At 42.0% G+C, this 22,662-nt stretch overlaps 2 protein-coding genes across 4 annotated transcripts; one reads left to right on the top strand and one right to left on the bottom strand.

Moving 5' to 3' along the window:
* The first annotated feature begins 860 nt into the window (after window positions 1–860).
* Window positions 861–11,539, top strand: vcp (valosin containing protein). The gene is made up of 17 exons (XM_018758370.2): window positions 861–1,058; window positions 2,991–3,102; window positions 4,027–4,199; window positions 4,289–4,431; window positions 4,878–5,008; window positions 5,144–5,275; window positions 5,415–5,517; window positions 5,668–5,801; window positions 5,891–6,026; window positions 7,775–7,887; window positions 8,152–8,316; window positions 8,505–8,627; window positions 8,745–8,957; window positions 9,449–9,757; window positions 9,960–10,115; window positions 10,263–10,417; window positions 10,985–11,539. Exons 1-17 carry the CDS (start codon window positions 1,042–1,044, stop codon window positions 11,088–11,090), a joined length of 2,421 nt encoding a protein of 806 aa, XP_018613886.1. The 5' UTR covers window positions 861–1,041; the 3' UTR covers window positions 11,091–11,539.
* An 85-nt stretch (window positions 11,540–11,624) lies between these two features.
* On the bottom strand, window positions 11,625–22,325 carry akr1a1a (aldo-keto reductase family 1, member A1a (aldehyde reductase)). 3 transcript variants are annotated; one of them, XM_018758374.2, is made up of 9 exons: window positions 22,257–22,325; window positions 17,595–17,709; window positions 17,226–17,345; window positions 16,157–16,308; window positions 15,846–16,041; window positions 15,545–15,744; window positions 14,845–14,917; window positions 14,261–14,347; window positions 11,625–13,594 (listed from the first exon to the last, which is right to left on the bottom strand). In XM_018758374.2, the coding sequence occupies exons 2-9, from the start codon at window positions 17,676–17,678 to the stop codon at window positions 13,529–13,531; spliced, it is 978 nt and encodes a 325-aa protein (XP_018613890.1). In that variant the 5' UTR covers window positions 17,679–17,709; window positions 22,257–22,325; the 3' UTR covers window positions 11,625–13,528. The 3 variants fall into 3 exon arrangements, with proteins under 3 accessions (XP_018613890.1, XP_018613893.1, XP_018613891.1); XM_018758377.2 differs by lacking the exon at window positions 22,257–22,325 and adding an exon at window positions 22,179–22,235; XM_018758375.2 differs by lacking the exon at window positions 22,257–22,325 and adding an exon at window positions 18,590–18,641.
* Window positions 22,326–22,662: the final 337 nt, after the last annotated feature.

Here is a 22,662-nt window from a genome sequence, read left to right as displayed (position 1 = left end):
AACAGGTGTCACTTCTTTGGATTTTTAAATTAATTTGGTGACCATTAGTGATAGCCATGCTGCATCCGTTTTTAAATTTCAGCACGTTTTAACAAGACTTTAAGAAGCTGATATAAAATGGGGAGAAAAAAGCAAAACAAACATGTTTAATGTTTATCTGCTTATAATAATAGTCATATTCTTTATTATCAGGCAAGTCTGATTTATTTATATAGATGTGTATGTCTGTGTGTTTCTGTCTGTCTAAATAGTAAAACGTTTCCAGCATGAAACATCATAGTACAGGTCAATTATGAAATATTAAAGAATCTTAGAAGTAAAAATTTCCTATTGAATTGACCAAGGTTGGGTAAGGTATTTTATAATTTTCTGCTCTGACTCATTAATTACCCCCAGGGTATAACACTGACTCATAATAACTGACAAACATGATATCTTACGTAAGATTACCGGGGACTTTGGAGCACCTAAAGATATGTGCCTAATCAAAGTTTGCTATTTCTAGCTTCGAGCAAACGTTTCAGTGTTATATCCAGCAGCTTATTATTTACGCAGTTTACTGGTGCATATGGAGCTAAACAACTCACGCACTGTACAGTTTTTCCATGTGTTTGACCTATATTGCTTCTCGTGATGTCACAGCACTCGACCAATCACTTGTCGCCATGTCGTTTACGGCGTCCTGTAAAAATGCGCAGGAACGCGAACTCCTAAAGTTGAGGCAATTTATCCAATTAGGTTTCCTTCCGCAACGGGAGTTTGTAATGCGATTGGCAGGTTGAATTTTTCGGATTTGACCAATGGAGCAGCAGTTACTGGGCAGAACGCAACAACAACAAAAAATCTGATTGGTGCGTCCGTCTACCCCGTGTCTGTTCATGGTTTCTCCACATCTCTTTTGATGCAAAGCAACCGAGCGGCCTTGAAATTAGTTGTCGGCGAGGAACTTGAAAAGAAAGGCTGACGTGGGGGTAACGACGTCCTTGGTTAAAAAACGGTATCAAAGAAAGATTTGCCTTCCAAAAGCTCGGAAGAAGCAGTATGGCTTCAGGAGGAGAGTAAGTAGAGGTGGTGGTGTGAAAATTGACTTATTTTTCCCCCCAGCCATGATGATTTAATGAATCATCATTACCGTCGTCGTCGGGGTGGTGATTTTCCTAGCGGAGCAGCAGAATCTGGTGGACAGTCACTGTCACATTTGAACTATTATTGTTTTAAGTCAAGTGTAGTTAATAATAGTGGTGGTAGTGTGATGATGGGACTGATGGAACTGGGAAGTATCCGGTCACACCGGTGTGTGTGTGGTGACTAACGGGGCTAGTTGACAAACTGGGTAGCTTGAGACCGAATTAGTAGTAGGCTTGTTGAACTAGTTGGCGATTTGGTTGAAAAATGAAGGAGATTTGATCAATTGAAAAATCTCTGGCTTGCCTTGTGAAAGTTTGTGTGTGTGTTTTCGGTCAATTTTTGCTATGTCTGAGTGAGTCTTTCGGCCTACCGGGACGGGTTACGATGATGAGACTGAAAAATCACAGTCACACCGCCGGAGTGTGCGTTTATTAAAAGATTTTTAAAAATAAAGGTAGCAGTGTGTCGAAGTAACCAGGTAAAAAAAAAAAATGTTAAACACTGTCACTGTGTGGTTGCGAGGGAGGCAGGTTCACCTGTCGCCTCAGCCCTGTGCTGTGTTGCGTTTTGTAGCAACGTCCTAATGCTTTTTTTTTTTTTTTTTTTTTTTTTTTTTTTTTTTTTCCCATTGAGTGTTGTTTTGTTTTATTTGCTTAGGCTCAACGCTGTATGTTTTGTCAGCGTTTTGGTTTGGAGCTCTACTCCTTTAAATCTCGGTGTGTGTTCCTGCTGTGTCATCCGGCCTGCTCCCGTGTGTGAAATCCACAGCACAGAGACCCCCTGGCGCTGTGTTCTACCTCCACCGGTGACATCCAGCCTTCCCTTCACATCATCATGTTCCCCCTTCCATAAGCATAACTTCTCTGAATATATATGATACACATACAGGCAACAACATCATAATTTGCGCGTCAGTACGTATCGTCAAGTAACAATTTCAACCGTGACTAAGTACCGTCAGAATCCCGGCTCATTAAACTTTAAGGGTGTTAATGAATTATTTGTCCGAGAATGGAACGGGAGAAACTGAGGCGATGTTTTTTCAGAAGAGCTTTACTTGGGGGGGTCGCGCGCGCGCGTGCGGGGGGGCAAAGTTTCTGTTGTGGGGCCGCACGAGGAGGGGAGACCACGTGACACGCGCGTCCGCGTCTGATTTTGCTCTGTCACACATGTCAGCGATGCTGGATGGAGAGCGTGTTGCTGTTTGTGTTCCGGACTCGACGTCAGCGCTCAGTTTCCTCCAGTGTTGGGGAGACACCTGTATCAGAGTAGGTTTTACTCAGGAAACACTCACTGGGTGAGATTGCTTGTCTCCATAGACTTCTGGGTAATGCAAAAACCCAGCTAACCAGTAATGGAATAAAGACTTCTGAACCTTACATTTATCTCTTACGCAGCTCTCATGTAAACTTGTGTATGAAAGCTATGGTTTTTAACATGAAACCCCCTATCTTTTACGTTACATTTACATATTTAGCAGATGCTTTTCTCCAAAGCTACTTTTGATGAACTCTAGTGTTACCAGCCTGCACATCTCATTCACCAAGGTGACTTACACTGCTAGATACACTACTTAGACTGGGTCACTCATCCATACATCAGTGGAACAAATTCTCTCCGTCACTCACACACTGTTGGGGAACCCGAACAGCATGTCTGGAGTGTGGGAGGAAACCAGAGCCCCCAGGGGAAACTCGCACAGACACGGGGAGAACATGCAAACTCCACAGACTGAGCAGGGATCGAACCCACATCCTCTCACACCACCCAGGCACTGTGAGGCAGCAGCGCTGCTTGCTGTGCCACCCTTTGTTCCTGTAAAATTACTATCTAGTTAAATAAAGTCTCTTTTTTTCAAACAGATCCAAGAATGATGATCTTTCCACTGCCATTTTAAAGCAAAAGAACAGGCCCAACCGACTGATTGTTGATGAATCCATCAATGAGGACAACAGTGTGGTCTCACTCTCCCAGGTAAACATTTGTTTTCTGTTGTCACTCGCCCCCCCCCCCCCCCCCCCTTTTTTTTTTTATTTTTTTAAATAAATGAACTGACGTGAATAATAGCTACATAGTCCTTGTTTGCATGTAAGTTCTACAGGCAGGGTAAGTTCAGAATACTTTGGTTTAGGTAACTCAAGCTTGCTTATGTCCTGTTCTCAGGAATGACTTGGCTGAATTTCAGAACATCTAAGAAGTTTCCCAGTCTCAATTCCTTGCAGCTCTTTAGTCTGACTGTTTAGATCATTCAGGTACCTGACATGAACAATGTACGCCAGACACAGGAAAGTCCCCTGTGATTTTACGAAAGTAGAAACACGGCTGAACTGTTGATAACAATCACTTCATTTTGGCAGGTTAGGTTACATTTAGGTTACTGTGTATGTATGATTTATCATTTACAATTACTGTAGAAAATGTAGCTACTAATTGCTTTGAATTTTCTTAATTCTTAAACATCACCTTTGCATGTCCACAACCAGCACCTCAGGTTGTGTTCAAGCCAGATGTGTAGTCTAGGTGTTGTGGTCTTGTATATTTCCCCTCCCTCCCCCTATTTTCTCATGTTAACATTTTGCTGCTTTGGAATTTGATTGGTTCCTTTAGGCCATCAAAACCAAAGTTGATTGCTGGTGCTTCCGTTGAGTTTTTTTATTTTTGGTTTTGAATGATCTGGTTTAACTTGCTTTTACCATCATCTTGACAACTTAACGTTGTCCTTAACTTGTATATTTTGTAGTGAAGACAGCTTGTCTAATTGACATTTTAATGGTGTTCTGTCAACTCAATTTACATTTAATAGACCTCCAGGCTAGTGACTTATCCCTGATGCCTGGTGTGAAATGGTGGGAAAATGTTCTTTGACAGTGGTTGGAAATCCTGTGTACCTTTTGACAGGCCAAGATGGATGAACTGCAGCTTTTCAGGGGGGATACAGTGCTACTGAAGGGGAAGAAGAGGAGGGAGACGGTGTGCATTGTGCTCTCTGATGACACTTGCTCCGACGAGAAGGTGCGAATGAACAGGGTTGTCCGCAACAACCTAAGGGTTCGCCTCGGGGACGTCATCAGGTGAGCATTTAATCTCTGTTCTTTGGCTTGGTTTTTAAAACATGACGACTTTTTAAGGTTTTAATTATTTTCTTGTGTTTTTGGAACAGTATCCAGCCATGTCCGGATGTGAAGTATGGAAAGCGTATTCATGTTCTGCCTATTGATGACACAGTGGAGGGGATCACTGGCAATTTATTTGAGGTTTACCTAAAGCCATACTTCTTGGAAGCATACAGGCCAATCAGAAAAGGTAAATATTCTGTAGCATTGAAGTATGTAAAGGTTGCAGTTGATTTCTGTGATCTCTGTTAAGATTTGTGTTTACATGTTACAGACAAGCAGGAATTCAGTTCAAACATCCTGCTTTTCATTGTACGATACTTTCCTGTATGCACTTTTTTGTGGAACCATTTAGCCATATAGGACAGTCTGCAATCACGTCTTTTCATAATGTTCTTAATAGATGTTATAGAGAAGTTTTCCAAACCCAATAGAGAGAAGTTTAGCCTGTGTCTTCCTTTTGTTTATTTCAATTTATTTTTATAGAGTGCTCTTCTCACACAGTGACACAGAGCGCTTTAACACAGTCATAAGGCAAGAAAAACAGATACAAAGAAGACAGTCGTTTAGTAGTGCTGTTGAATTGCTTTGGGGAATTTTGCCATTCTTGTCACTTGTCCATGTTTTTTTCTGTAGGAGATATTTTCCTGGTAAGAGGTGGGATGCGGGCAGTGGAGTTCAAAGTCGTGGAGACTGACCCAAGCCCCTACTGTATCGTGGCTCCTGACACAGTGATCCACTGTGAGGGTGAGCCTATCAAACGGGAGGTGAGTCAGCCTAGGCGAAGTTATCAGTCACTGTGCCACTGCAGGACCTGATGTTATGACCATCTAGGGAACTTTTTGTTAAATGTACCAAATGAGCTCGATGCAGTCTTAATTAGGCATGTGGTGTACATGCAGGACGAGGAAGAGTCTCTCAATGAGGTTGGCTATGATGACATTGGAGGTGTGAGGAAGCAGCTGGCTCAGATTAAGGAGATGGTGGAGCTCCCTCTCAGACACCCTGCCCTTTTTAAAGCCATTGGTGTAAAGGTGAGAGTATTAGTGTGTTTGTAAAGATACACTCTTATGTGAATGTTGATCAGTCTCTGACATACTTGGTATACCATGTACAATATTCATTCATATAATATTTTTTTTTTAAAAAAATTTGTTTATAATGTCTTTGTAGCCGCCACGTGGCATTCTACTGTATGGACCTCCTGGAACTGGGAAAACTCTGATTGCTCGGGCTGTGGCTAATGAAACTGGAGCTTTCTTCTTTCTTATAAATGGTGAGACTGTTTGTTACAGAAGGCATTGTGTATTGAAAATGCATTTCTTGCGGAGGAACTGTCAGTTTTATACATGAAAGACAAGGTTTAAATACACTAGTTTAAGTGATGTTTCATTTAGCTTGTTCTTTTGTCATTGGCTGTTGCCAGGCCCAGAAATTATGAGCAAACTTGCTGGCGAGTCTGAAAGTAACTTGAGAAAGGCCTTTGAAGAAGCTGAAAAGAATGCTCCTGCCATTATCTTCATTGACGAACTTGACGCTATTGCACCCAAAAGAGAGAAGGTGAGTTGAAGATTGGATGCTCATGGAATAATAGTTCAGATTGAATTTGGGTTTGGTCAAGTCTCACAATACCGTTCTGTTCCGTTCAGACTCACGGAGAGGTGGAGAGGCGTATTGTTTCTCAGCTGCTGACTCTGATGGATGGGCTGAAGCAAAGGGCGCACGTCATCGTCATGGCTGCAACGAACAGACCCAACAGCATTGACCCTGCTCTCCGACGATTCGGTATGGATTTGCTCTTGCAGCATCCTTGTTGTACAATCAGTTCAGTGCTTTGAAAATACAATGACTAACTTGTGATTGTAATCAGAGTATGAACTTTTCTGGTGGGTCAGTTAAGTTTTAAGTGGACATACTGAAAAATGCCAGGCTGCTTCAGCCAGGTGCCCTGAACAACAGACTTGTATGTTTTTACTTTCGGCCCATTTACAGGCTCTGTTGCTGAAACCTCAGTACATGAGCCAGATGTACATGTGCAGTAATTTAAAGGGAGGGAGGAGCAGGCTCTCCCGGCCTGAAATGGCCCAGATGGAATTGTGATTGATCATGTAGTGCCTGTATGCTGTTGGATTTTTGTATATGGAGGATGGAATACTTAGTTGCTAGTTGTATTAGTTGGAGGACAGCATCAGCATGAAAAGAGAAGTGTGCCACCAAAAAACCAGGATTACAAAGAAAAAAGCACTAAGTGTCCCAAAATAACCAATATATTCTGTAGTATAAAGACGTGTGAGACACACTAGGTGCGCCCTGGGGGGGTGCACTGAGTACAGCATGCGATTGCTGTGCACTCACTGTTTACTTGGGTTCAAATTATATTTTGCATTAGTTTAGTAGTGCATTATTACCTTTCCACAGTCAAGTTTGTATGAACTAAGGTTAAGAAGCTCTTTTATCCAGGAGCACTTAGCATAAATACTTCTAATGTCTCTAGAAAAAAAGATTCTTATGTACTTATGGACAATGATGAGGTGACATTGTGGTACAGACAAGTGGCCTGCTGAGGGAGTTACTTATGTTTTAATGTGGAACAGTCTTTAAAGACTTTCCTGAGGAAATGATGGTGTGAGATAAATTTCCACATGCAGCTTCAGGGTTTTCTTTTCAGAAGTGTATGTGGGTTATAGTTTTTCTTTCCCCCCTCTCTCTCTCCCCTATCTGTGGTCTACCCTATTTAGTCTTGGACCCCGTGGTTCTGGGATGGGTTACAGACGGACTAAGTGAAACCTTGTAGAAGTAGTCCTTGACGTACAATGGGTTCTGTTTTGATGACTTCATAATAAGTCGCAAACCCTCTTTCAGTGTATTATAGGAGCAAAAAGATATAGAAAGTTGGCACTAATGAATGCTGCACCGTGTAATACGACATTGTTATATTTAACTAATTCCACATTTATTGCTTCCCCCATTTTTTTTCAATTAGAATAATGCTAATGTATAACCACTGCCATATTTTTTTTTTTACTGTGGTAGTTTACTTTCATTTCCGAATCTTTTGCCTTTTTCTACAGCTCCAGAATACTCATGCTTTTGCTTACTAGCTCTTGTTTTTAAATGAAAATCAAACTAAACGTGAACTTTTTGTAAACAAAATGCAATCGCTGCTAAACACCCAAATACTTTTTGACTCAAAAGATGAGAAATATGGGTGCTTTGCAGCAGTGTTGCCAGTTAATGTTATCACACAAAAAAGTGGTCATGGTTAGACATGGGACCAAACAGTTGTGACTCAAAAAATAAGGCTAAATTTCAGTCATGAGTGCTAGTTGTTATAAGTCAAGGAATAGTTGTGTAAAGTGTTTCATTCCAAACAAGGTAATAAGCAATGGGTTGGGTACTGATACTCCGTGTCCATGACAGAATGGGAAGATGTACAAGTACTTGGAACAGGGTTATCTAGGCTGATTGTGGAAATTTGTAAAATCTCTAGAAATAATTAAGCAGTATCATAACATTTAAGTTTCTTTATCTAGGCCGTTTTGACAGGGAAGTAGACATTGGCATTCCAGATGCAACTGGGCGACTTGAAATCCTCCAGATTCACACCAAGAACATGAAACTGGCTGATGACGTAGATCTTGAGCAGGTCTGTTTAATGGTGTTTGATTCGAGTGTTTCTTTTCACAGTGGAATTTATCAATAGAAATTTGGCAAAATTCTTAAAGTTTTCACAGTTGATTTGGATAGTCTGTTTTTATTGAGTGCAATTGTCATTATGCTACATTCTGTATTCAGTGAAAAACTTTTTGGTTTATTTCCAGTCATTGTTACTCCCCTACTGCATTTTCATATGTTCACAATTGTGTATGTGTGTGCATATATACATGTTTTTTAATGTGTGCTGTTCCAGGTAGCCAATGAGACACATGGGCACGTTGGCGCTGATCTGGCAGCACTCTGCTCCGAGGCAGCGCTGCAGGCTATCAGGAAGAAAATGGACCTGATTGATCTGGAAGATGAGACCATTGATGCTGAAGTCATGAATTCACTGGCTGTTACCATGGATGATTTCAGGGTGAGGGAAAGGACACTGAACACATGTTAAATGTGAATACATGTCCTGTTTTTTACCATCTTAATGTCTGTGTCTAAAATCCATTTGTGGCAAGTTGCAATCATGGCTATTGTTTTACCAGCTCCTTAAGCTTGTGACATAAACAAACATTAGAATTTTAAACTGAGAGTTGTCTTTCCCACTCAAAGTGGGCCCTAAGTCAGAGCAACCCCTCAGCTCTGCGGGAAACTGTGGTGGAAGTGCCCAATATCACTTGGGAGGACATTGGTGGTCTGGAAGACGTGAAGCGAGAACTTCAAGAACTTGTACAAGTAAGTAATTTACGTTGTTAACATTTCTGTGTATGTATGTGTATATGTATAAAATTTGATGTGGGGAGGGCATATTTGCATGTTTAGTAAACTTTTTTTGTTGTTTTTTTTTTTTAGTATCCTGTGGAGCATCCAGATAAGTTCTTGAAGTTTGGTATGACACCATCTAAAGGGGTGCTGTTCTATGGGCCACCTGGTTGTGGTAAAACCCTTTTGGCCAAGGCAATTGCCAATGAATGTCAGGCCAACTTCATCTCCATCAAAGGCCCAGAACTGCTTACAATGTGGTTTGGAGAATCAGAGGCTAATGTCCGGGAGATCTTTGATAAGGTAACTGTTGCTTCAAGGTTGTATGGACTACTTTGTCATTATGTTTGTCATTCTGATTGTCTTAAAATTCAGACAGTTTACACAAAGTAACTGGGGGGAAAAAAGCATTTTAAGTTGAGTTGTATCATGGAATAAGGTCAAACTTGGAAGGCATTTTTTGTGTTCAAATTGAGTAAATTAACTAGTTGACTAATCAAGGTGCTACCTGAGGTGGTAACTGTCAGGTGAAAGCTGTTTCCTTTGCTCCAGTGGTGGTTAACACGATAATGTATGAACCTCCATATTGTCAATAGATTCATAAAGTTTTACTGTATGGATAGTCTGGTTATTTTCGTATATGTCACTGGTCTGTTTGATAGAACAACTTAATGCAAGTGATCTAGATTCAGCAATAAAGTGCTGAGTTTAGTTTTAAACCGCAAAATGTTACAGGGAGGTGTGTGTGTGTGCGCTAAGCCAGAAATCACCTAGAAACACTATTTTGTCTCCAGGCCCGACAGGCTGCCCCATGTGTTCTGTTCTTTGATGAGCTGGACTCTATTGCCAAAGCTCGAGGTGGAAACATTGGTGATGGTGGCGGAGCTGCCGACAGGGTCATTAACCAGATTCTAACAGAGATGGATGGTATGACCAGCAAGAAGAACGTTTTCATCATCGGAGCCACTAATAGGCCAGACATCATCGATCCTGCTATCCTTCGACCTGGCCGCTTAGATCAACTGATCTACATCCCCTTGCCAGATGAAAAGTCTCGTGTGGCCATTCTTAAAGCTAACCTCAGAAAGTCTCCCATCGCAAAGGCAAGACATGGGTCAATTGTTGTACATTGGTTTTAAAAAAAAAAAAAAAAAAATTTTAACCATTATGGTTTACCTTCAGTGTGTATAGGAATACGAGTTAATTATTGGAAGGATTTGTTAATGTCTTTGCAGTGGTGCTGATGTGTAGAATTATGGTTTAGCATTCAGCCTTATAGGAATGTTTTTGGTCCTCTTGTTGTAGGATGTGGACTTGGATTTCTTAGCCAAGATGACCAATGGTTTCTCTGGAGCTGACTTGACTGAGATCTGCCAGCGTGCCTGCAAGCTGGCCATTAGGGAGTCAATTGAGAATGAAATTAGACGGGAGCGTGAGAGGCAAACTAATCCTTCAGCCATGGTGAGAAAAAGTCTATGGTTTCTGCCCAAGACAGCCTGCAGTTCTTTCAGCTAAGAGCAAACCTTTTAGTATCAGTTTGTACTTTTTATACAAATTCAAGAAGTATGGCCACAGTAAACTTGAAGAAACTGCTTTTGCCCTTCACAGGAGGTTGAGGAGGATGATCCCGTTCCTGAGATTCGCAAAGACCACTTTGAGGAAGCCATGCGCTTTGCTCGCCGTTCTGTCAGCGATAATGACATTCGCAAATATGAGATGTTTGCACAGACACTGCAACAGAGCAGGGGATTTGGCAGTTTCAGGTAAATGGGTGTGGGGTTGGTAGTGTTGATCTTGGTATGACAAGGATTTATGAGATTTGGAAGACTTTATAATGACATCCCATGCCAATGATGTGCTCTTGCAAAACCATCCGTTTTCTTATCTGGCAACCACTCTTTCCTGAGACCAAGTCAGATAATGTATCCAACAGAAAACATGTCATAACTATCTGTAGACTACGTCTGGCACTTAGTTTCCAGTGAAGCGTCTTATCTTTGGAGGAGGAAAAACCCTGTAATCATTACCATATAGAAATGACTCAAAATATGGACAAATGTAAAAACACAAATATTAAAGGCAGCCAAGTTTGCAAAGAGAACTGCAATACTGTTGGTGTTCCTACTGCCTTGTATATTTTCATCCACCTACAACTAATTTCAGATGTTTGCTGTCAATATTTTTGAGACTTTAACTGTGAATTAGCTGAGGTCAGTGTTGACCTCTGATCTGGTGTTTAATTCCATTTTTCTCTGTGCATTAGAGACTGTTCAGTACTGCCAACACTTTCCAGAGCATTCGCTGATGTGTCAAAACTTCTCACCTGTTAGGTTTCCCTCCAGTAACCAAGGCGGCAGTGGACCAAGCCAGGGCTCCACAGGGGGTAGCGGAGGCAACATGTTCAATGAGGACAACGATGATGACCTCTATGGTTAAACTGAATGGCGGGATCACCAGTAGCAGGCCGCCTCACAGTGCACCAAAACAATCCATCCAACTGGGCAACAATGTACAAAATTCCGTATTCCTGGAACTTAATGCTTCTGAAAGTTTTTATTTTTTAAAACACCATTTTTCTTCAATGGTTGGAGAAAGCATGTAGCTGCTTGTTTTTGCTTGCTCTGGTTTGTGAGGAGATATTTCTGAGAAATTGGTCATTAGCTTATAGGGGAGGGATAATTCAAGTGGGTAAAATATATAGTAGTGGCTTCATTTTCAAAACTTTGTAATTGACAACATTGTGTGTGCAGCTTTAGCAACAGGTTTGATGCTACCCAAAAAGAAAGGAAATTGCTAATGACTTCTTTTTTTTAAATTTTATTAAAGAGTAGGGTAATGTATTCCAGGTTTTGAAATAAATTAAGTTGTTATAGTGTCTCTGAGAATACTTCTCTGGAACTGCTGGTGTTACCTTTTTGGGGTATGTCGTATCTTTGTGTTCTCCAGTCAAAGCTACAGAACCAGCTTTAAAACCAGTATGCTTTCGCTACAGTTACGTATTAGATTGGCTCATCCCTTTATAGACACATGTTGTAGAGGAATTCTTTTCATAACTTAATTTCTTACCTTTTTTTGGGCAAACTCATCCTGTTAACATCACTGTAGCATCAGTTATCTTATTCACTTAACACCAGATACTGTAGAAGTGAGTTAAGGTGATCCCACATTTCACTTGCGTTCAGAGGAGTTTTACTGCCATCTGACACCTGGGAGCGGAAACACCGGTTGCTTCTGTTCCACAGGAGAGTTTTTATGTTCATAGTGCAACCATTTTTAACAGGAGGAGCCAGTGTGTATTTGCATTTCTGCAGTGAAATACATTCTGGTGTGAAATCGAGTGTTATAACTAGCAGAGTAATAATCAGGGTGAATTGTGCAGGTTCCATGGTGTGTTACGTTTATATTTTTAGGTACAATGATAAAACTGGGAGGATCAAATAAGACACCTGACCTAAGTAGCAAGTGCCTAAGAGATTTAAAAACTGTTTGCTTTTAAACACACTGACACCATGTCATTCTGTCCCATGTCTTTAATTTTTGTAATGTCCTTCCATATCCTAAAAATATCATTTTAAAGTCTTAACTGCGGCTCTGTAAATTCACTGTCTACAATCTTTTTTGATGTCTTGGTAAATATATATAAAAACTGCCATACAGCTGCTACCCTCAGTGTGCTGGGAGGTAATGTGAGCATTAGTCACCATCACTGGCTTCACTCCCCCAAGATCCCACTGGAGGGTGCCATGTGCAAAGTGTGAGACCAGCAGCTGCAAACTGGTTTGTTTTTGCATCATGGTGTTCAGTTAACAAATTTGATCAGGAAGTGACACCATATGTTTTCCCAGCTCTCCTGCAGCAGTTCCCAGAGATGTGCAGTAGGACACCTGTCTGTTGCTCTGCTTCCGCTCTCCTGTCCAGTTTTGTCCCATACAGGTGTTTCCCAGGTTGTCCAGATGGGCTTGCACTTTTTACTTGTGCTGTCCACGCGGTCGAGCAATTGGGAAAATAAAGCAGGGCTGATATTACATATCCTCAGATAGAATCATGCCTTAGAGTTATGGTTAAAAACAAGAAATAGGGTATTCGTCATGCGATTTGCCTCACCTGCATTCAGTTTGTACTGTTTTGCCATAGGAGTTTAACTGGTAGTTCAGTTCTTTTGTCTGCACAGAAGGAGTTGAGTAAATCAGTAGGAACGGGGGTTAGTTATGTAATAACTAATAAGCATAAATATGTCAAGTTGTTTGGCACATATTGGCTTTTTAAACTATTTATGCTCGTTCAGCAAAGTGATGTTCGAAATGGACATGGAACTTTATTATTGCACAGATACTGTAGAAACAGGACAAGGAAATGGTAAACCAATGTGAATAGGTGGTATTTAAATCCATTTTGGGGTTTGCACACGCTCTTCACACTGTCACAACACAAACCAGAATTTTACAGAATGTATTTCTGTTTTTAATCATTTCTGTTGGTGCTGTACATCAAGCCTCATGGATTGTGTTTGTAATAAATCAATGACACCGATATTTTGAATGACATCTGAAAACACAAACAAGGTTTTTGGTGAGTCTGGCTGGAAGATATCGGACACAACTGTCAACAGTCTTAAATTTAGCATTTTAATTTTTTACATTTTATGGTGAACTGAATCAGGCAATCATATATATGATACTTTATTGTCATGGTATACAATACAATGAAATTCTGTATGGCAAACCTCAGAAGAACAGCAGCACTATATCTATATATGTATATATACATTTTGGGTTTATTGGGCATTCCAAATACTCCAAAATAGCTATAAACTGTAGCATTAATTTAAAAGGTTTTTAATTAGCTACTGTGAGAATAGATTGAAAAGACTGAGGTCAATAAGAGTCATGGAAAGGGAAGTGAGGGTGATCTGCATCTCTCCATGTTTTATGCCCATTAATCTGTCAAGTGGAAAAAAGTTTTATTCAGACTATGAATTTTATATCATAAAATGGTCATTAAACATAAAAATGTAGACATGGTGTAATACTGTTATTCAGCACAGATGACCCTCGAATTACGATGGGCTTCCATTCCAGCAACTTCATCGTAGGTTTCAGGCACCCATAGACTGTATTATATGAACCATAAACATTTAAACAATGAACATGCATGAATCTTATGTTGCATAATAGGACTTGTTCAAGATTTTTCCCAAATTTTACATATTACTCAAATCAAAACCATACTATTTAGAATAATATGAATACAGTACAGTATTTTCATTATATTTTTATGCTCCGGTGTCATTTACACTTTTTTTGCTCTTTTTTTTCCGCACCACCGGAACACTCACTTTTTTTTGCTTTTTAGCTATTGTAAGAAAAAAAAAAAGCAACTTGCAACCTCTGGGTCCGGAGACAGTTCCTCTAACCACTACGTCACCAGCGACCACTTTGAGGGCAGTTTGTACGGTTCAATATTGAAGGTTTGTACACATTAACTCAAGTCACACGTAGAGTACAGTATCAGCTCTTAAATAAGGCCCTGAAATACTCTAACTGCTAGCGATCTTTAAAATACCGTTCCTGCTGTAGAAAAGGTCGACGTCCTGATAGAATCCTTACCTCCACTGTTGGAATTATAAGCCTCGCGTTCCTGTTGAGGGATCCAATGAGCTTCATGTCTTCGTCTGACAGCTCAAAGTCAAACACCTGTGTGGTGTTTCGCACATGAATGAGCTCCTCTAGGGGCGACTCCGGAGGCGTCTTTTACCTCTCAAACGCCACCATAAGGAGGACTTGCAGTGGAAATCAGATTTATGACCACACTGATGGCTAATCCGGGAAGACGAACACCTTTGTCACGTGTTTCAGTTTTTTCACTCTTCTAAAACACGTCTTATGCCGAAGATTTTTTTATTGCAAGGCTGTGAAAAGCTTCTTTCCGGACACAATTCGTCAAATATTTTCACACATTAAAATTATGTAAAACATCGGTTCTTTATGCTGTCCCCAACATGCCTAATACACAATAGCTGGAAACAAATTATTTTGTACCATGATAATATGAGAAGGCATTCTCATTCCTTCTATACTACTGTGTTTGGAAATGGAAAATATTTCGCCGAAAAGGTTCGATAGCTTCGTGTCTACTGATGCAAATTAATTATTATTAATTATTAGTTGTCAACGAGCTAAGAAAGATTTACCTGGATGTTCTGCTGAATTCTGGCAGGAGTGCAGCTTTTGGGGATGCAGATAATTCCTCTCTGCACATGCCACCTGGCCAGCAATGTTCCACAATAATAGAATTAGCTATGCAAGGCATAACGTGTACGAAAGAAAATTGTCCGAAAATTTACAAACGAGTAGCTTTCCAAAAAACAAGCATAAAAATAAAAATATGAATTCTGCCCTCTATTTTGACCGTTCTGTTTGATCCCTTACTACAGAAGCCCTCCTTAGACACACTTCACCACTGAATGTACGTCAATGAGTAATTTCTATAGTGAAGCAGGTGTCTAACTAGACTCCGTTTCGAATCTGCAAGTGAGGGTTTTTCCTAGGACATGTAAGCTAAATTATGTCTTTAAAATAAACCAGAAATATCAATTTAAATATGATTCCTTGTAAAATTCTTCTACCTCCGCTATACATTACCTATCCACCCAACCATCGTCAACAACTGTTTGTCTCGAGCCGGGTGACGGTGAGCCGGAGCCTAACCCGGCAACACAGGGAGCAAGACCGAGGGGGCGAGGGGGCGACACCCAGGACGGGACGCAAGTCTTTCCCAAGCCTCCCCAAGCTGAGCTCGAACCCCAGGCCCGCCACGCAGCGGGTACCGGCCGAACCTGCCGCACGCTATACAGTAACTCCTGATTTAATTCTGAGTCCCTGTTGAATCACCTTAAGACAACCTGTGCAGGCGTCTTGCCGTACCGCTGGGCGACCTGCAACAGTCGGGGGTCTTCAAGCAGCAGTGGCTCGCCACGGGAGGCCCATGGCCGATCCCCGGAGCCCAGCGGACTGTAGGCGGTCAGCGCCACCCCACGGTCCTTACAGTGGTGGAACAGCTCTGACTGGATCAGGTAGGGGTGACACTCCACCTGGAATCATGTCCAATGTGCTCAGAGTCAGGAGCAGCTTCAAAGCAGAGGAAGAAAGGATCAAACAGCATTGGAAAAAAAAAAAAAATCATCTCTCTTACCTGGTTCACCGCAGGTTTGTGCTGAGCAACGCTGAGAATCTCATCAGTTTGCCTGCTGCTGAAGTTTGACAGTCCTATGGCCTTCACCAAACCCTGGTCCACCAGCATCTCCATAGCCTTCCAGGTGTCTCTGTAGTGAGTATCCGCGTAGCGGATGGTTCCATCCGCGTTTCTCGGCATCATCTCCAGCCCCCTCCTAAAATTGTTTCACCCAAGGTGCGTTTTCCAGTTGGAATGCAAAGGCACAGGCAGAGCGGTGTGTACGTGTGTGCGTACGTGCGTTACGCACGTATGTATGACCGGTGACTCACTCAAAGGCCATCGGCCAGTGCATGAGGTAAAGGTCCAGGTAGGTCAATCCAAGGTCATCGAGAGTCTTTCTGCAGGCGGCTTCCACATCGTTGGGGTGATGCTTAGTGTTCCAGAGCTTGGAAGTCACAAACACGTCCCCTCGCTGCAGACACTGCGAGGACACCGTACACGTGGGATACCGTTTCCATGTGTTTCACACGGTGTCGTTGTCAGGTCAGATAGAAAGCATCAGAATACATTTGTTCAATAAGCAGACGCTTCTCTCCAAAGCAGCTTTCGGTGTTGAGCTTCTTATTTATTTACCCATTTATACAGTAAATTTTTGTGGAGCAATTCATGCTAAGTACTATGATCAAGGGTACTGCAGCGTACAGGTTTGGAGTAGATAGGAGATCAGGGGACAAGTGAGTCCGAAAGAGGGGGAGTTTTGAGACCTTTGTTGAATGTTGAGAGGGATTCAGCAGTTCTGAGTGAGAGGGGGAGCTCATTCCACTGCACAGGAGCCAGAACTGAAAACCTTTGTACTTTTGATTTTGGATCTCTTGTGCATGGGACCACCAGGCAGGTAAATGTGGAGGAGCATAGCGGTCTGGATGGGGTGGAGCGAGTGATCGAGTCTTGTACTGTAGAATAATTTTTTTTGTACATTAATTCAGCACAGTATTCTTACTGTATCAATCCAGGGTAAGTGCCTTGAACAAGGGTACTGCAGCAGGAGTGGGATTCAAACTGGGATCCTTTGCATCACATCCACCCTACTCTTCCATAGTTCAGTTATCATCTGTGTAGTTATATTAGCAAGTTATTTATTCATTTAGTAAAATTCCTTCTCCAAAGCCGCTATCAGTGATTTGCCCGTATACACAGGTGGGTATTTTTTACCGTATCGCTTTGACACACGTACAGTACCGTGCTCAAGGGTACTGCAGCAGAGGAGAGGTTTGTACCTGAGCCCTTTGAGTGCTGTAACCACTACGCCACCTGCTGTTTGTGTTGTCCCTGTATGTCATGATCGCATAATTAGTGGTGAGTAGTGACTCACACCACAGGACCACTCACTGCTCATACCTTTCCAGGTCCAACTCTGTCCCTCAGAGCTTCTCCTACTTCCTTCTCGTTGTTGTATGCAGCTGCGCAATCGATGTGTCTGTAGCCACAGTCCAGGGCACAGAGCACCGCCTGCTTCACCTGCGCAGAGCAAGTTGCGTTTGAGACGATGCAAGAACAGGGGATCCAGCTCATCTGGGCACCTGGACACTCACATTCCTCACATTACTCACATAATGAGGTGTTGCCATAGCAACACTCTCATCCCGCTCAGGCGAATTCACTTTTTGTGCACTGACTTCTCTTACTATGTTATGAATGGCAGCATAAAAATATTTTTAAAATACATTGGATTTTTTGGGAGTCTCCCGGTAATACATGGAATCGAACCTGTCCAGGGGAACTTTTCCATGTTCCGAGTCCCACGATGGGTATCTTCTGCCCAGTGGAGAGAGTGATGGAGGGGCAGTTCATGGTTCTTCTGGAGGTAGCGTAGTATTTTCACCTTGGAGCAAGAAACAGACAGTGATCTACCCAGTTATACAGCAAAGTACTTTTTACATGTACTTATTTAGCAGACACTTTTCTCCAAAGCAACTTTCAATTAACACCATGTAGTGTTATTAGCCCACACACCTTATTCACCAAGGTAACTTACACTGCTAGATACACTACTTACGATGGGTCACTCATCCATACATCAGTAGAACACACACACTCTCTCTCTCTCTCACTCACACACTATAGGGGAACCTGAACAGCTTGTCTTTGGAGTGTGGGAGGAAACCAGAGCACCCACAGGAAACCCACACAGACTGAGTGGGGTTCAAACCCACATCCTCTTACACCACACAGGCACTGAGACAGCAGCACTGCTCACTGTGCCACCCTTTCACTCCCTTTTACAGGAATAATTCAGGGTTGGTACCCTACTTATGGGCACTACAGCAACTGGGGGGTATATTCAAACCTACAACCTCTGAGTTCAGAAAAGAGCAGAACTAACCTTTACACCACATGTAGCCTGAGAAAATATTAATTAATTTTGAAATAACTGGCAAAATTACTCATTAATGTGTCACAAATATCACGTTTTCAGATTTACCAGCAGAGACACAAGTCCAATAGTGAATGAATAAACTAAACCTGTGTAATGGTCACACACACGTTTTTAAAATGAAATTAGACAAAACTTTAGATTTTGTAGTGTTTCCGCTGTCGGCTGACACTGATTTATAAAAGCGCTGCAGTGATTTTTCATCGGTTACGAATGCACTTCTGCCCTGTCTTTACTTCAGAGAAGAAAACAACACCAGTTCACACAGTACTGCAAAAATGTGCAGATTTTTCACAAAGTAATATGTGTAAGGTCTGCATTTTCTTACCGTCTGGAAAGCTGGTTTTTAGTAAATGATCATCTTCCCTGCAACGTTTACAGCCTACAGGTGGAGGTCAAAGTCTCAGTTTATCCATTACCTCAAAGAATGTGCAACAATGAATCCAAACTGGATCATAACGTTCACAGAAAGTTATCCTGAATAACACCATCTTCTTATTGATGCCTCACAATCACTATTTTTTATTGCTATATATTCTAATACAATTTTCACGTTTCCACTTAAGGAGCGGCATTAATATATTGTTGACAAGCAGTTCATGGAAAGCACCTTCCGGAAAGTGCACTGAGTCCCATTTTCCAGTCTTTCTCTAATACTGCTTTTAAAATCCTGCAGTTGTGCCATCAAATTGGTCAGGTTAGATTAATACCATAGAATAAACATTGTTTTATTATGCACCAGGGTGCGTTTGGTCCAATGAATTTGTACAATTATTCTTCTTCTTCATCTTCTTCTTATAATAATAATAATAATCATAATAATAATAATAATAACACACACACACACACACACACACACAAACACAAACACAACCGCTTGTCCCATACGGGGTTGCGGGGAACTGGAGCCTACCCGGCAACACAGGGCATAAAGCTGGAGGTGGAGGGGACACACCCAGGACGGGACGCCAGTCCGTTGCAAGGCACCCAAAGCAGGACTCAAACCCCAAACGAGAGCAGGCACAGGCCAAACCCGCTGCTCCACTGCGCCCCCTAATAATAATAATAATAATAATATAGGTCAGTATGTTTGTGTAGGTTTTCAGATGATGCTCTGGTTTCCTCCCACACTTGAAACAAATGGGTTTCAGGTGAACCGATTGTTCTAAATGGTCTTTAATGTGAGACTCTGCAAATGAATGAATGTGCCCGATTTCTCTGTGATGGGCTGGCGTCCCATCCGGGGTGTACCCTGCCTCACGCCCAGTGCTCCGCAACAGACTCCGGGCCACTACTACTCCGACTTACACAAGTGGTTGATGAAAAAGGAAAAAAACAATAATATATTAATAGAAGTTGAAAACCGTGAAAACGATGGCATGGTCCATGTTCAAAAAGTTGAGAAACTGAGCCAACCAAGTGGCTCTTTTTAGTCTGCAGATGGCAGCACAGGGTTCTGGGTACTTCAGATGCATGCTGGTTATGCCACTGTACTAAACTTGAGAGTGGATGAAACAATAAAAATCACGTCAGTGTTAGTGGCACCTCACTGTCTTTCTCATTCCGTAACCTGCTACCAGAAGAATGAAGCCAGTCTTTTTTTGTCATGGTGTGCAGGCAGGAGTGGGGGACAGCAGAGTTTTTTTCCTGCCTAAAACAGTTTTAATGGTTCACTCATGGATTGCGGTGTCAGCAGGATGGGCTAATTTTTTATCCATTAGGTCCCTCTTGCTAACTTTCTTGCAGGTCACTTTGACGTCAAGTGCTGGGTTGTGGGTTGCGGTGGGATCACTGCTCTAAGGGAATTGTGAAGAAGAAGAGGTTTTCATGCACTATATGGGCTTGTTCCAGAGTTCAAAGAATGACTAAGGCCCTGTGAAATGCTGCCTATGCCATGCTGTTTGCCTTATATTTTACTAAATTGAATAAAAGCACATTTGTAAGTAGAACTGTAGTCGGAGAACACTGGAGAAGTTTATCCCAGTTAATATGAAAAATCACACACCTTCACAGTGACTGCCAGAACTGGCAAGGCAGAGGTCCTTTGGTATTACATTCACACTATTTAGCTGATGCTTTTCTCCAAAAGCAACTTGCAGTGCTGAATTCCTTACAATTATTTACCCATTTATAGAAATGGTTAATTTTTACAGGAGTAATTCAGGGTAAGTACCTTGCACAAGGTCACGTCAACAGGGGGTGGGATTCAAACCCATTACCCTTTGAGTTTGAAAGCAACAGCTATGCTTCCAGTTGACCCAAAGTGCTTCATTTAGGGTAACTACAGCAGAACCAGGGGCATGAACCCAGGCCCTTGCGTAACAAGACAAGTGCAACCATTTCTGCACTTGCTGATTTTTGGTGGTTTTGAATTGTTTTTTGTTTGCTGCTGGTGGTGGACAGATGGGGTGGTTCGAGGGGTGGTCATGATGGTGCTGCCTGCTGGTTGGTATTTATTCACTCTGCAGACTTGTCATTTAAAGTGATTTCTATATCTTATAGTTGTACACACCCATATTTTCTCAGCAGTCATTTTTTATGTTGTATCAGTTCATGTCATGTACTGTTTCCACCCTTGAAGAAAGTATGTATTTTGCTCAAGGCCACAACAGTCACCTTGAAAGTTTCTTCATTACTGAATCAAGGTTTGGCTTCTTTGAAAAAAAAACTTGATTTACTGCTAGTTCTAAATGTTCATTATTCATTGTCTTAAGTATCCATGTACTTTTTCGAAGAAAATATCAAATTTAGACGAAGTAATGCCTTCTGAAGTTATTTAAAAAATCTGAGTCCTGTTTGTCTTTAGTGTACCCTTTAAATCCAGGTTTAAGACTTGTTTTCTCTGCATACACTCTGTAGAACTAATCTTGATCTATGTATCACGAACCCTTGTTTTTTAAAAAATTGTATGTTATATGTTGTTAGTCCACTGTTGCCAGCTCACTTATTCTATTGTTATTTATCTGTGTTATAAGTGTAACTTTGGATCGTTTTTACCGACCATATTCAGCGATATGTGTCACTCTGGTGAGAAGAGCACTCTGTAAAACAAATGAAATTGAATTAGAATAAATTTCACTTTTCTGTGGTGCAGAATGAAATGCGGTGAAACACCAAGAGGAGGAGACCACGGTTCCCAGCCCGTCTTCGCGAAGCCAAAGCACGGCCCCAAGAGGAAATGCCCAGAGGGAATCTGACTGATGCAAGTCACAGACCACACCAAACAAATTCACACATGATAGGTATCCCAGCCCCAGATGCTCATTTAGCCGCCGCTGCGTTTTATAAACCGCCGAGGCAGACGGGTTTCACGGCGTGTGCTGAGCCAGACGGCAAGGTGTTTTTTCTCCTTCCCTCAACAGGCTGATCTAACATATTTGTGGAAACTAAAACAGTGGAGAAAGTGTGTTTGTGCTGGAGGCTTTGGTTCTCCTGTGCGTAGCAGAAATTGTCTCTTCCAGCGTAGATGTATGATCCATGAGGACCTCCGGGCATCTACTTAGTGCTCTGATATTATCAGCTGCAACTGAGCACTCTGTGGACCACAATTTGAGATGCCCGATAATTTATTCATTTAACTGACACATTCCTCCAATGCAGCTTATTTTATTAGGTTTGTACATTATGCTGCAGATGATAATCACCCATTTGTACGGCTGGGTAGTTTTACTGGTCTAAGTCAAGGTGAGTACAGTACCTTGATCAAGGGTACGGCAACAGGAGGTGAGATTGAAACTTGAGTCCTTCAACCACAACGCCACCTGCTGCCTGAGGACAGCATTTAATTTGAACCTCAGTAATTCTGTGGATGGCACATTGACACTGATGTGCCGATTGTATTGCGCCGCACATCCCGTTGGAGCTCGCGAGCGTGATGTCTAAGCCATTATAGCCCATTTCCGATCCCCAAGGTCTACCTGCTTTCAGAGAGGGCTCGGCATTCTTCGAGCCCTTCGAGCTGCGGAGCCGCAGACGCTTCTTCAAATTAAACCAACCTGTTTGCGTTGGAGTTCAGGGTTCTTCCATGGAAATATGTAAGAGCCAATCTGAATGTGAAGTTCCACCTGATGGCTCTGAGAGGTTCCTGCAGCCAACACTCCCTTTCTGAGCAGAAGAGTGTTTGTTCATCATCCCAGTGAGGTGTAGCTCTTGATCTTTTAAGTACAGTAACAAACCTCAACAGGTTCGGGACGTCCGTTTAATTTGCGGTTGAAAGCGTAAGGTTCGTGTCAGGGCGCGTCTTGTTAGCAAGAGATCAGGTATGGGAAACACCGTTCTCAGTTCGCTTCAATGTTCCTCGACGATGGGGAAAAGAACTGTCCGCGGGTGCATTTCTCTGAAATCTGTCTCTGGGACTAGCTACGCCTGAGTGCGTTCGCTGTTGAAGAGACCACACACAGG

This window comes from Scleropages formosus, chromosome 17 (genome assembly GCF_900964775.1).
Source record: "Scleropages formosus chromosome 17, fSclFor1.1, whole genome shotgun sequence".
NCBI lineage: Eukaryota > Metazoa > Chordata > Actinopteri > Osteoglossiformes > Osteoglossidae > Scleropages > Scleropages formosus.
This window is presented reverse-complemented; position numbering and strand designations above follow the sequence as displayed.